The sequence below is a fragment of the Podospora pseudocomata genome, chromosome 5 (assembly GCF_035222375.1).
Source record: "Podospora pseudocomata strain CBS 415.72m chromosome 5, whole genome shotgun sequence".
Taxonomy (NCBI): domain Eukaryota; kingdom Fungi; phylum Ascomycota; class Sordariomycetes; order Sordariales; family Podosporaceae; genus Podospora; species Podospora pseudocomata.
The window spans coordinates 1,869,849-1,882,677 of record NC_085889.1 but is presented as its reverse complement, the minus strand read 5'-3'; the positions used below and the strand labels follow the sequence as shown (position 1 = coordinate 1,882,677).

The following is a 12,829-nucleotide window of genomic DNA, read 5'->3' as shown; positions in this document are numbered from 1 at the left end:
CCGAATGGCACAGTCAATCCTACTCCCAATCCCCGTCGGGGTAGAATAACACTTGTGACTGTTCTTCTCTGCAACTTTGAAGAAGAAAGTGTTACTATCATATCCCTGTTTTCATTTTTCATCATATTTTCTCCAGCACCCAGAAATCCTCCAATAACGAAAATTATGCTATAATCCCAATCATGAAGGAGGTGTGGCTTGTGACACCTCCTATCACCAACGTCCCTGCCGTTGATTGGCGACTTCCACCCGTCAACATCCAAAACAGGGAAAACCATCCCAGCATGACGTAGCATCCACCCGCCACATTTCATCATTGCCCCCAGCAGCCACACTTGTTTCTTCGCGTGTAAGTCGGTGCCCAAAAACAAGATTGCTTGGGTAGGTGATGAGAAAGCAGACATAATAAGGGGTCATTCGGTCTATCCATCCTCAAGTTTTGGTTTCCCATTCTCCCGTCTCCTACCTGTCTAGAACATCAAAACCCAAACTGAAAATAAATTCAACAACAACACGCACCTGACCTACCTACCTTATCTTCCCTAAATCGGAACATCGAAAACAAGCAAAAAAATGGAGTGGACAAAAACCCAATACAACACCCTCTATGAAACCTGGGTTCCCTACCTCGAAGACCTCTACCTCCGCTACTTTACCCGCGACAACAAAGCAAGCTACACCACCAAAGGTATATCCCTTTCCCTTTCCCTTTCCCTTCCTAGCCACTATAGCCACTAACCCAGTCGTCCCTCTAGAAAACCTCGACAAAACAAAAGTAACCGGCATCTCCCAAGTCGACACCCTCCAAGACAACATCCACACCACTGCCTCCTCCCAGCTCGGCCAGGACGGCCTTGGCAGACCAGTCGGCGATTTACTCTCCAGGGAGGGAGTCAACAGGCTTGAGCGAAAGGGCAAGGATGGTCAGGGCGGGTATGTCCCCGGGGGAAACAGCAATGCCGTCAGCGGGGCGGGGAATACCCTTGTTGGTGGTGTTGTAGAGGGAGGGAAGACGGTGGGCAGCGGGGTGGTGAATGGGGGGAAGGCGGCGGGGGGTTGGTTGGGGTTTGGGAAGAAGGAGCAAAAATAATGGAGAAACATGAGACCTAGAGACAGGAGTTTGCAATACCCCTTTCGTTACCATGTTTGTAATGAGGAGCAATAATACAGCGTTTATTCACTCTCGAGCACAAATACACGGTCGAACTAAGAAAAACAAGGTGCTCAAGAAACCGACAAACACGTCCCAGTAGTAAACAGCCCCCCTCCGCCCCCAATCAAAAAAATAAAAAATAAAAAACAAAACAAACCCGCAAACCCAAGAAATCAAATCCCCGAATCATCCTGCAAAAACGGCGCCCCACTCGGGTAAAACGCATCCCAATTATTGCAATTCCCCGTCAACTCATTCAGATTCATCACCGTCGGTATACTAGTCAGCTGCTCCAAAAACTGCACACTAAACCCCTGGCTAGCATGCCAGGCAATATGGCAATGCATCAGCCACGCCCCCGGATTGTTCGTCCGGTACGCGAGCGCCAACCACCCCCACGCCGGCAGCATCGTCGTGTCCCTTCTCGTCGGGTTCGCAATTTTCAAGGCCGGGCCATCAACAGAGGGGTTGTACGGCCTCAACCGATTAGTCGGGTTGATCGGCGCGGCCAGGGCGGGGCTGGCGCCGAGGATGAGGATGTCGTGTCCGTGGAGGTGGACGGGGTGAGGGATGGAGGAGTTGTTTACAATAAGCCAAAAGGTCCATTGATTTGCGGTAGGGACGGAGATGACGTTTGTGTTTGCGGGCATGGTGCCTGTGTTGGAGTTTTTGACGTACTCGAGGGTTGGGTTGTTCCAGTTTACTTTCATGGGGGTGTTGTTTACTGGCCAGTAGACTCGGGAGATGCCGCCGGTGGTGGAGATTTGGAGGCGGGTGTTGAGGGTGTTGCCTGTTGTGAAGGAGGCTGAGGGGACAGACTTGCTGACGATGGGGGTGTAGTTGAGAGAATCAGCGCAGCGGGAGTCGGGGGGGACTGTTCCCGCGGAGGTAGGGTTTGCGGTGGGTGCGCCGGAGTATTGAAAGATCATGGCTGGGCGATTGGTCGCTCCGCCGCAGGGGGCCGAGGAGAAGGTGGTGTTGAACCAGTAGTTGGCTACGGGCTGGTTGGCGTTGATGATGACGTCGTATCTTTGGCCGACGCCAATGTAGAGGCTTGTTACCGTGACGGGCGTGATAGGGACCATGTCGGTGGCGACGATGGTGAAGGAATGTCCTACCAAGGACACGGTGAAACTGGCTTGGACTGAGCCGTTGATGAGTCTGAGGAGGTGCTTTCGTCCGGCCGTGAGGGTGAACCTGCGATAGCTTCCCGAAGCACCGTTGGCTCTTCTGTTCAGGCCATTGAACAGAATGTTGTCACTAGGAGGTGGCGATCCGGGGAAGCCGGGGATGCTACTGGTAGTTAGCCATCTCAGATCAACCCAACATCAGGGGTTATCATACTACGGATTCGTAGGGCTGTTGACTCGGTGTGCCAGCGCAAACGCCGAGCCGTAATACCAGTCACTAATCACGAGCGGACCAAGATCATCGTCGTAATTGCTTGATGCTGGGCCGTTGATGCGAATGGCTCCCAGAACACCGTTGCCATACTGTGCTGAGAAATGGGAATGATACCTGGCTTGTTATCAGCGCCTGGTACATGCTGCTTCAACTCAGCTTGAACTGACCAGGCAGTGCCGTATTGCGTCGCAATGAAGGAGTAAGTCTTACTTCTCCCAGGAGCAATCGGGCACTCGGTCACACCACTAACGCCGTCATTGTTGTTGGTATTCTTTTGGTGGATGCCGTGGAAGTGGATAGATGTGCTAGCCCAACCAGTTAGCTGTTGGGATCATCAAATTGAGTCGTAAATGGCGACTCACCCGTTGCTGACGAGGTTGTTGACGACGGTAACATTGATTCTGTCTCCCCAATCTGTAGTTTGTTAGCCTTTGAATCTTGTGCTTTAACGTCAAAAATCAAACCTACTGCCTGTAATCGTTGGTCCTGTCGAAAAACACCAATTAGAATCACTGTTCCTTAATTTGTCCATCAAGTTGGTACTCACCAGGAAATTGACCTAGACACAGATATTAGTTCCAACCTTGTTTGAAATGTACGATAGAACAGAAAAACATACCATTCACCAGCATAGCCTTCGCCTTGATCCCCCCATCTCCACCAATCCAGTTATTCACCTCCGTCAGCGTAAAGGTATAAGTCCTTGTCACACCCGTCACCGGCGTCGAAGCCTCCCAGTCAGTATTGATATTGAACGCCGGGCTCATGGTCCAGCACTGCCTGTTCGTCGCAGTGTTGCACGTCTGTCTCGGCTGTAGCCGCTGTGATCGCGGCCTCAGCAGCGGCGTAACAGGCTGCTCGAGGGAAGAACCCAGAGCGACCGCACCACCAACCGGGACGAGACACCACCACAGGAAAATAGCCGCGTAGGACAGAAGCATGTTGGAGACAACCTTGGTGGTAACCATCATGATCCTCACCCCCAAAAAAAACTGTCCGATGAGACTTCAACGGACAGTTACTTCAAGGACGATTGGAACACAGGTTGGTAGCACCCGTCCAAAGGATACAAGAAAATAAAAACCTCTGAACTTTGGGCAATGCTCACGTTGGAAGAGAAGACGGTGGTAGAGTTCAGTACCTAGGGTAGGTAGTACTCACAGAACCTCGAGGAACAAAGTGAGACATACAATCAACAGAAGATCGGGATAATACTCATCTTTATACTCCGGCCACTTGAACCCTCAGCTACCTACCTCAATATCACCCCCTCCCCCTTTCCATTCAAAGCCCACCGCCCATCGAAACTGGTCCAAGCAGAATGAGTGACCCCTCCCAGACATGACCCTTGCCTCCCAAAAGAGAGAGAAAATTCCTTTTCCACCATCCACCAGGTCGTGTCTCGGGAGGCAAATGAGCACAACATCTCCGTCCGACCATGTGGTGGTGAACAACTTTCTCGTCACACACACACACACGCACACACACACACACATCCCAGTGTTCCTCGGCAAAACAAGCCGCTCTGATAACCCACCCCAAACAGGTTAAGTTGAAGCCCGACACCACCACCACCACCACCACGAAAAACTCATAGTGCTTTTTTGCAAGGGGAAGCAATGATACCTTAGCTGCCTGCTTCGCCCAGAACTCCCGAAAAGACAATAATCTATGGTTTTGACCGTGATAGCCTCACTATCCGGGACCGAACGTCAAAACTCGGCCGCCGCCTCGGAGACAAGAGCCGTGATGTGACTCCGGCTGCGAGTGAGCCGCTTGACGCTAGGCATGGAATTGGAGGTGAACTGTAGTGTGTGGATGTGTGGGCGTATCTTGGCGATCCAGAACCCTTTCAACTTGGCCAGGGGGGGGGGAAGAGGAGATATCCATGGACAATACATAGGTGCATATCCGAGTTTGTTTGTGTGTGTGTGAGCACGGCGGCGGTTTTGGGTAAACCGGACCCGTGTGTGATGAGGGGGACCATATCCCAGAAGAAGACTTGACCGAGCTTAGGTAGGTTAGGGTAAGGTACAACAAGCACGGCATATAAACAGGAAAAAAGTAACCTAATCTAGGTCAAAGGAGAAAACTGTCCGGGAGAGGAAAGGCAATGATGATCTGCCCCTCTGCTAAAGTCCTTGTCATCCCATCCCCCGTCCTTCGGAGCCGGTATCACAAAACCTCATCAGCTATCTGCCTATCATCCACGGGATTTCGTCGTTGCTTTCTTGGCCTGCGTGACGACGACCTGACTAATCGACCATTGAACCAGATCAGGCCTGCCCCAGCTGCTGGGAATCTCTCTGCCTCAATGTGGCGGCAGCGGCGACGTGCAGGCAGGTTAATATGATGGGCATGGCTACGGAGTAACCCAGATCGTCAGCAGTGCAGCCAGTCGAACTCGCTTTGTAGTCCCAAAGGACGGCAAAACCTGGGGCCGGCAAAGCAAGCGGGAGGAAGCGTTGAAGCTGCCTTCTCTCTGCCCTACCGGTATGAGTATTAATTTGTGAACATTAAGGGGAGTCACGGGAAGAAACATTTACCGAATCGTGGCTTGCTTCCCCTGCTCCTTCCACCGCCTGATGTAAGGGTCGGGAGAATAGAGAGAGGCTAGGCTCGTGAGGGGGGCAGATGCAGGGCGTGCAGTAGTTGCAATAGTTCGCAGCAGCAAAGGTCTGGGTGTGCGAAACTGTGGTCGGCGGCACGTTGTGTGCAACCCAAGCCCCCCCCAAAACACGGCTCGATATTAATTGGTTGCATGTGGGAGGGTGCCACTCGCCCAGAGAGCCAGCGACCTACCCTCGAACCACACATGCTGAAAACCGGGACAGGAGAAGAGGAGACATATATTCAGCTAAGAATAGAGATGGGAATAATCTCAGCCAACCTCAAACCTCGTGAAGCTCAGCATATCACACTCAGCACCCCCCCTCACCGTACCTTACCTTGCCTTACCAGGTACCTGTCACAAAGTCCGACGTTCGGCCCTCTCTTCAGCCCAGACTCCCGAATCGTTTACCATTGTCCAATGAGCCAATGGCCTCAACCCGTCGTCCTCCCCCGATGAGCGCCAAGCTGATATTTTGCCTTCTAGTGTTCCAAGTGTATGGGTGTATGGGAAACTGCAGGAACATCGCATCCCCAGACGGCTGCAAGACTGACTGACATGTCACTTGACATTCCCACGCTAATGGCTGCCTTCTCGGACATCTTTTGCAACTATCATCACCGAGCCTTCCGGAACGAAAATGATCCCTACGCTTGGTTTGAAAAAGATGTATGAAGTGATCAAGAGATTAGGCAGACGGCGGCAATTGCCGACAAAACCACAGTTTCCAGAAGCTGTTCCTGCTCCCCAACAATACAACCCGTGAATGACGACGTGAGTCAATGATATTTGAAATCAACAACATAAACAGCAAAAAGAAATTCTTTGAAGTGGTATCCCTATCAACTACAATACAAGTTCAAAACACGCCCGGCTGTAAAGACAAAGGAAAAGCAACAATAACGTGCTACTGCTGTAGCTAGATATACAGCCAGCCCATGCTTGGAACACGCCGCCACTTCTTGCGGCAACTATTACACATCCCCACTTCAGCTCTGACTTCTGTAACTCCTCACTTATTTCTCGGCCGTACCGGGCATACCAGGCCCCGGCCTGGTCCCCCGTCACTCATGTTCTCATGCAGATTAGCAAAGAGAGAAAAACGATAGATGTTTTGTGCACACCGTCCTCATAACACGGGCGATGGTGTTATCGTCGCCGCGGGCTGCAAGCCAGGCAACCCAGCTTTCAACTCTGCCTCTTCCTCTCCCTCCTCATAAATCTTCTCCTCCACAATCTCGCCCGGGCCTTTGACGATTGGCGAGAAAGAGTCAACCTCTTCCACCTCTTCAAGTTCGTCTGTCACACTCGGAGGACCCCTTCCCCGTTCGGTCAGATTGTCGTCTTCGTCGTCCTCGTCCACTTCCTGAATCGCCATCTCGCCGCTCCTACGCCCGAGACCGCTAGCACTCGCACTTCTAGAGTGGCTTGCTGATCCAGACCCCGAACTGCGTGTGTCCCTTGAACCTGACAAACTCAGCATGGGCCCCTTGAAGATGTTCCGCTTGCGTTTGGCGAACATGACTCCGTTACCCGAAAACGGGTTCGGGCTGCCTGGGGGCTGTGGAATCATGGCTCCGTTGAAGGTCGGTAGTCCTTCGTTGAAGACGCTCAGGGGTGGTCCGCTGCGGTCCCGCACAAGACGGATGTTGCTGGGAAAGGTGTTGCCGGTAGGAGTGGCCGGTAAAACCTTGACAGAGTGGTGGGGACTTCGAGCATTCTGCATTGGCGTCTTGGAAACCGACGTGGAGACGGAACCGTTCGACGACGTTGAGCTAGCCTTGCTGTGGCTATGGTGGTGCGTGTGGTGCAGGGACCGCACTGACGAAACAGATGACGAGGTAGACTTTCGTCCGCGGAGTCCAGTGGGCCCAGAGGATCGCCGGATGGTTGAGCGGGGTGTCAAAGGTGAAGGCGACATGGACTGCCGTTTGTACCCAGAGGAGCTGGGCATCCGGGGATGGTGCATGGATGGGGTCGACAAGGTCGGCGATATTGGGTTGGACGACGTCCCTTGAGCTGCCGAAGAGCCGCGGGGTGGGTAGCCATTGGCAACCACACCCTTGGGTAGGCTGGCGGTAGCAGGAGCTGCATTAGACCCGCTCACCGGATACTTGCTGGTCTGGGGCCGGGGACTGGCATCTTTTGACTTGGTATCCTTTGCGCTTGTCTGCTTGGAAAGAAGGTTAGGCGCCGACTGGCTTCCTCCACGCCTGCTGGCATTCTTCATCCCCGTGTGTTCAAAGAGCCAATGTGTCCAGTTCTTCCACGTCGCAAGGATGGCATGTGACGGTCGTTTTTTCACCTTCTTTGGGTCACCTGCCTGCGAGGTGGTGGTGGCCTCTAGCGCGTCTGTTGTCGTCACTAGATGGAGGGTGCTGCCCCTAGAGCGTGCGCTTCTTAGAACCCCTTCCTTTGGTGGTGGGATCGGCCTCCGATGCCTCGACGAGCTGACTGACCTTATCGAGTCCTTGTCAATCGGTGGAGGTGGCACCTCCCCATCAGGACTAAGAGCAAGATTTCCGTTTCCAGTCTTGGAAAAGTCGGCAAACCCGGGCAAGTCCGGAATCGTCAAGCTAGGGTAGTGGGCGCTTCTCCTCTGGCTCCGGCCCCGTGTCCTATGGGGGGTATCTGAGAGCTTCGCGAACTGGGATTCCTCGACCGTCGCCAGAGCGTTCAGTCGACTGGAAGCTTGGGAGAAGCGGCGTGAATTCCTATTCTCGGCCCTCTCTCTTCGTTTCCTCTCTCTGCGTATCACTTTGCGTACTTCTTTTTCGAGCAGCAACGTCCACCAACCCCCCAGGGCATCGCATCGCTGAGAAATGACGCTCTCCATCACAGCCTCGATATCCACCCCGGCACTCTTCATCCGGTGCAGTACCTCCTTCTCAAGAGGGGTCGAAAAAGGTGCCGGTCGTTCCAGTTTGAGGATCTCTTGCTGCTGCGGTGCGTGCTCGGCGAGGAAAGGATGCGCCAGAATATCCGGTAGTGTCGGTCGTAGCAGGGGGCGTTTTGAGAGGAGCAGCTTGAGGAGTGACAAGGCGTCGGCTGGTATAAAATCGGGATAGTTTGGTTCCTCCGTCAATATCTTGGTTCTCGTGACCTGGTCGTTGTCGTCGTCAAACGGCAGCTCACCCGTGAGCAAAGCGTATAAGATGACCCCCAAGCTCCACACATCCACCTTCTCGCCGGCGTATTTCTCTCCCTTTAGCATTTCGGGGGCCGAATAGCATATGGTGCCGCAAAAGGTCTGAAGGTAATTGGCCTTGCCCTCGTATTCCCGGGTGAAGCCAAAGTCGCACAGCTTGACGTTCTCATTCTTGTCGAGAAGGATATTTTCGAGCTTCAAGTCGCGATGAACGCAGTTCTGTTGGTGGACATAGGACACGGCGCCGACCAACTGCGTAAACGTCTTTTGCACCTTTTCGACGGGGAGTTTGCCATGGTCGATCAGATAGTTGTAGAGTTCGTCACCCGAGCAGTATTCCAGCACCAGCCATACCATGGATTCGGTCACAATCACCTCGTATAATCTTGCTATGTGTGGGTGTACAAATTGGCGGTGGTGGTGAATCTCGCGGGCCAGGTTGGCATCGTCCTTCTTCGCCGACTTGAGAACAACCTAGAAATAAAAAATACACACATCAATGACTGCCCTTGCCCAATGGCATGCGCGGCTCAGAACCAACCTTGGAGCCATTTGTGAGTTTGTGGGTAGCAAGGTAAACCTTGCCAAAGGATCCTTTTCCTATTAACCGGCCTAGAGTGTAGTTTCCGACAGATTTCAAGTCCTTGTTGGAGAACTCGCTGTGGGAACAGGTTGGTCAGCGTGATACAATCGTAGCGATGGTCTCGTTGGTGGGCGGGCCTACTCGAGGAGCTCTTGGTATGACTGAGTGAGCTAGACAGAGCGAAGAGAGATCATGATTAGCTATCACGATCACACACTAGAACAACCCAGACTTGAGAGAAGAAGGAAAACACACCTTGGCCTTCCGTCCAAGCGCCTCAGCCTTTCCCTTTGCCGTCTGCATCCCTCGGCGCCGTCGGGACAGGACCTGGTCCTCATCCACCGACCAAGCGCCCCAAGTACCGTCGGCAAACGCCCACTTGACTGGTGATTGTGAGTTTGGAGCGCAAGGGATTGATCAAACGGGCTCTTGATAGCAGTCAGGGTGAGGTATCCGTAGGTGGTGGCTGGGCTGGTGGTGTCTTGCAAACAGTGAAGTCGCCTGGATTTTGTAATCTCGTTTCTCGATCGAATTGTAACCAAGGGGCTCGTTCGGTTTCATCTGCCGGGGGGGGAGCCACGTCTCCAGGCCTTTGGGGATTTGATGGACAGTGTTCGAGAGTTGATTATCGAAAAGGGTCCTGGAGAACAATATAAACAGTTCCAACTCGGAACAGGCGACGCTAATTACGATGACAACTTGTGCCTAAAGGATGGGGAGCTGGAGCGCGACTGTGAGTGGCACTTGGACGAACGGGGAGCTCCAAAATTATTAGCGGCTTTCTTGTTTCTCAGACGTCGTTTCTTGGTGGCGCAGGCGCGGGGTGTCCACTGTAATTGAGGTGGAAGATGGACCGAGCTTCCGTCGTTGGCCAGCGCTAGTAACAGTGACAGCCAGTCTCTGGTCCTCAAAGACGGGAGCTTGGAAGTTGTGTTGAGATGACCGTGCTTCCGCTCCTTCTAACAGGTTGGTTGCCCAATACTCCGTATCACCGATATGAACGCGTATTCAGGGGCTCGGTCGAGAAGCGTGGAAGCTCATCTGACATTCGCGTCGGCCCCGGCATTGGCTTCCAGAAGGAGTGCTGCCAAGGCTTTGGAATCCCCAGATCGTTTGGCTGATCGCCTGGTCAGGGCCATCCCTGCATATCTTTGTCAGGATGTCCCGGATGCTGCCCTCAGATCTCCCACGTGTTGAACAATATGATCTGGTGTCAGTGAGCACAAGGTCTTTTCTTGGGGATATCTTCTTTAATCAGGTATGTCTTGGACCAGTATCAGTATCAATTCAGGCTCGGATGAATAGGTACTGTGGGTAGGTGATATCCATGCCAAGCCTCAACGTTGGCTCTTTGGCGGGGAGCTTTCAACATCAGACAATGACAGACTTGATAAGAGACTCGAGAAAGTTGAAGGAGATAGATACATCATCAAATGGAATGTGTTTGTGCCCTGTTGGCTGACTACATTTCATACCTACACTGATAAGTATCACAGGATATGTCCAACAGCACCAAACCCTTCCTATCAGATCAAAGTCACACCACTTTTTCGGTCCCGAAACCCGCATTCACAATGATGCAGCCAAACTGGGTCTGAAAGGGGCAGTGTAACCTAGTTGTGTATACCTACATGCTCTTAGCGACAATCCATCAAGAGAGTATCAAGCATATATACCTACGTATACTACCTCTCTTCCCGTAAACCTTCATCTCTGAAGTGCCGTCTCCAGCTGCTCACCGACCCTCTTTAAATCCTCCAACCCGCAGCCAGCACGCACGGAAACCTCCGTCTTGACAGTCATCCAAAGTGCGGCTCATTGCTGCGCGGCCCTAAAAAAAATCATGTTTGCTTTTCCCATTCTGCTGCTGTGGTCACCCAAACTCTCCAATAGCACGCCAGATCAGAAATCCGATCATGAAATCCCTCAGGTTTCCCGGAACCCCTTGCTTTTTCTTGATGAAAAGGTCAACGGGGATCTGACCAGATATGCCACCTCATTCAGCCGGAGCTATCACCGATCTAGGTATCAACCAAGGCGAGAGAGAACACGGCTGGGGACGTCATCCGTGGTGTCTCGGAGGATCTAGCAAAGGTATAACCGGTTGAACCGTTGCAGTTAGTGATCAGATGAGATTCCAGGAGCTGGGAAGGACTGCAGCGCCCTAGATTGATGGTGTTTACCTGTTACCCTATGCACAGGGAGGTAATTCGTCACCTATCATCGTCGGTGAACATACGAATGGGGATACGATGTAGATCTTGTGGTGGGGTGCTTTTTGGTCATCAAAGGTGTGTGTCGTGTGCTCCTCGGTTTGGCAGGTCCAGAACCAGGTAGCCCTAGCCCCTTTCAGCCAACAAAGGTGATCTGATTTTCACACCATGGTTCCGGGAACTCCAATGTTACCTTGCCCTACCTATGATAGTGCCTATCCTGGGGAAACCAACAAGAGAAGGTGCTGGGGTATAAGATGCCATGTCGTCACGATATTGCCCACAGGTCGGATCACTTACACCTGCCTACTCTGGACTTTGTACGGGCAAACTCATCGCTCTCATGTGCTTGACCTTGCCTTTCTTTTCTAATATCAACCATTAACACCAAGGCTCAACGCCATTTACTCGGCCCTCTCACAGTTTCCAAAGCCTCTCACAGTCTTCAATCTCTCACAGTCTTCAACCTCTCACACTTCACAGTCTTCAAACCTCCCACATCTACACCTTCATCTCCCCCCCTCTCCATCCCCATCATGTCCCCCCCCTGGAAAGTAACCTTCTCCTCCGACTTCTACCTCGCCTCAGGCACCATAACCGTCGACCTCCCCGCCCGCAAAGTCCTCATCATCTACGACCTCACCTCTAAAACCTACTACCTCCCCCGCGGCCGCAAAGACTGGTCCGAACCCCTCGAGGCAACCGCCATCCGCGAAACCTACGAAGAAGCAGGCTGCACCGCCACCCTCCTCCCCGTCCCCTTATCAACCCGCTGCACCCCCCCTTCCTCCACCTCCACACACAACCCCCAGCTCCAAAAAGCCCGCTTCGACCCCTCCGGCGACGTCCTCCTCCCCAACACCGCCCGTCTCACCGAGCCCATCGCCCTAATGCAGCACCCCCAAAAGAAGAACGGCGCCCTCGCTATAGTCCTCTGGTATGTAGCCATCGGGGACAGCACTCTCCCCCTGGCAAAAGAGACGCAAATGTCTGATGAGCAGTTCGAGGCGCTGTGGGTGGGTTTTGAGGATGGGCCCGGGATGATGGTTAATCATGCTTGTGAGTTTGAACTTGCACAATCCCGTAACCACACCACACCACACCACCAAATGCTGACCATGGATGGTGGTGGTCTAGACGGCCAGGTCCTCCAACGGGGCATCGACCTCGCCTTGGCAGCCTCCCAGATGGACGACATGGACGTTGGGATGAATGCTGCGGTGGCTTGCCAAGACCCACCACAAAAAGACTCACACTTGTCAAGTCCCAAAACCTCCGAGGCAGGTAGCCTGGGGGTTGTGGAAGCATCCAGGACCGAGACGCCGCCATCACGACCGGAGATGCCTTTATCGCCACCAAATAGTTTGTGAAAAGAGAGAGAGAGAGAGAGAGAGAGAGAAAGAAATGTGAGCGTAACACTGAATAGGAAAAAGAAACTGTGCTTGTAGGAGAGGCCTCCATATAAGACTGTCGGCAAGAGTGAAGCTGGCGAATGGTGGGATTAAATGAAAACTAGACCTTCAGCAATATAGAGCAGAGAAGCAGAAATACAAACAAAACGCTTGCTAACCCAACTGGGAATCATCAGTGCCCTGACCATGATGCCATAAACCAACCCAAACTCCGGACGCCATCGGCCCTAATCCTGCCCTGCCCGGCTAAGAAAAAATGAGGTATCTATATCGTCAAGTCATTGTCCTTCTCGTTTAGACCAGCA

At 52.8% G+C, this 12,829-nt stretch overlaps 4 protein-coding genes across 4 annotated transcripts; 2 read left to right on the top strand and 2 right to left on the bottom strand.

Moving 5' to 3' along the window:
• Nucleotides 1-323: 323 nt before the first annotated feature.
• On the top strand, nt 324-1,090 carry QC762_504670 (uncharacterized protein; the record flags this gene model as incomplete). Its single annotated transcript, XM_062890894.1, has 2 exons — nt 324-688; nt 756-1,090. Exons 1-2 carry the CDS (start codon nt 574-576, stop codon nt 1,088-1,090), a joined length of 450 nt encoding a protein of 149 aa, XP_062742034.1. The 5' UTR covers nt 324-573.
• Nucleotides 512-3,528, bottom strand: QC762_504660 (uncharacterized protein; the record flags this gene model as incomplete). Its single annotated transcript, XM_062890893.1, has 7 exons — nt 512-2,446; nt 2,498-2,671; nt 2,725-2,862; nt 2,920-2,971; nt 3,026-3,043; nt 3,105-3,116; nt 3,177-3,528. 7 exons carry the CDS (start codon nt 3,526-3,528, stop codon nt 1,327-1,329), a joined length of 1,866 nt encoding a protein of 621 aa, XP_062742033.1. The 3' UTR covers nt 512-1,326.
• Nucleotides 3,529-6,297: 2,769 nt separating this feature from the next.
• QC762_504650 (uncharacterized protein) lies at nt 6,298-11,516 on the bottom strand (the record flags this gene model as incomplete). The annotated part of the gene is made up of 6 exons (XM_062890892.1): nt 11,083-11,516; nt 10,580-11,000; nt 9,155-10,526; nt 9,041-9,069; nt 8,858-8,975; nt 6,298-8,790 (listed from the first exon to the last, which is right to left on the bottom strand). The coding sequence occupies exons 3-6, from the start codon at nt 9,200-9,202 to the stop codon at nt 6,298-6,300; spliced, it is 2,688 nt and encodes an 895-aa protein (XP_062742032.1). The 5' UTR covers nt 9,203-10,526; nt 10,580-11,000; nt 11,083-11,516.
• On the top strand, nt 11,370-12,482 carry QC762_504645 (uncharacterized protein; the record flags this gene model as incomplete). Its single annotated transcript, XM_062890891.1, has 4 exons — nt 11,370-11,432; nt 11,505-11,562; nt 11,596-12,171; nt 12,250-12,482. The coding sequence occupies 4 exons, from the start codon at nt 11,370-11,372 to the stop codon at nt 12,480-12,482; spliced, it is 930 nt and encodes a 309-aa protein (XP_062742031.1).
• Nucleotides 12,483-12,829: the final 347 nt, after the last annotated feature.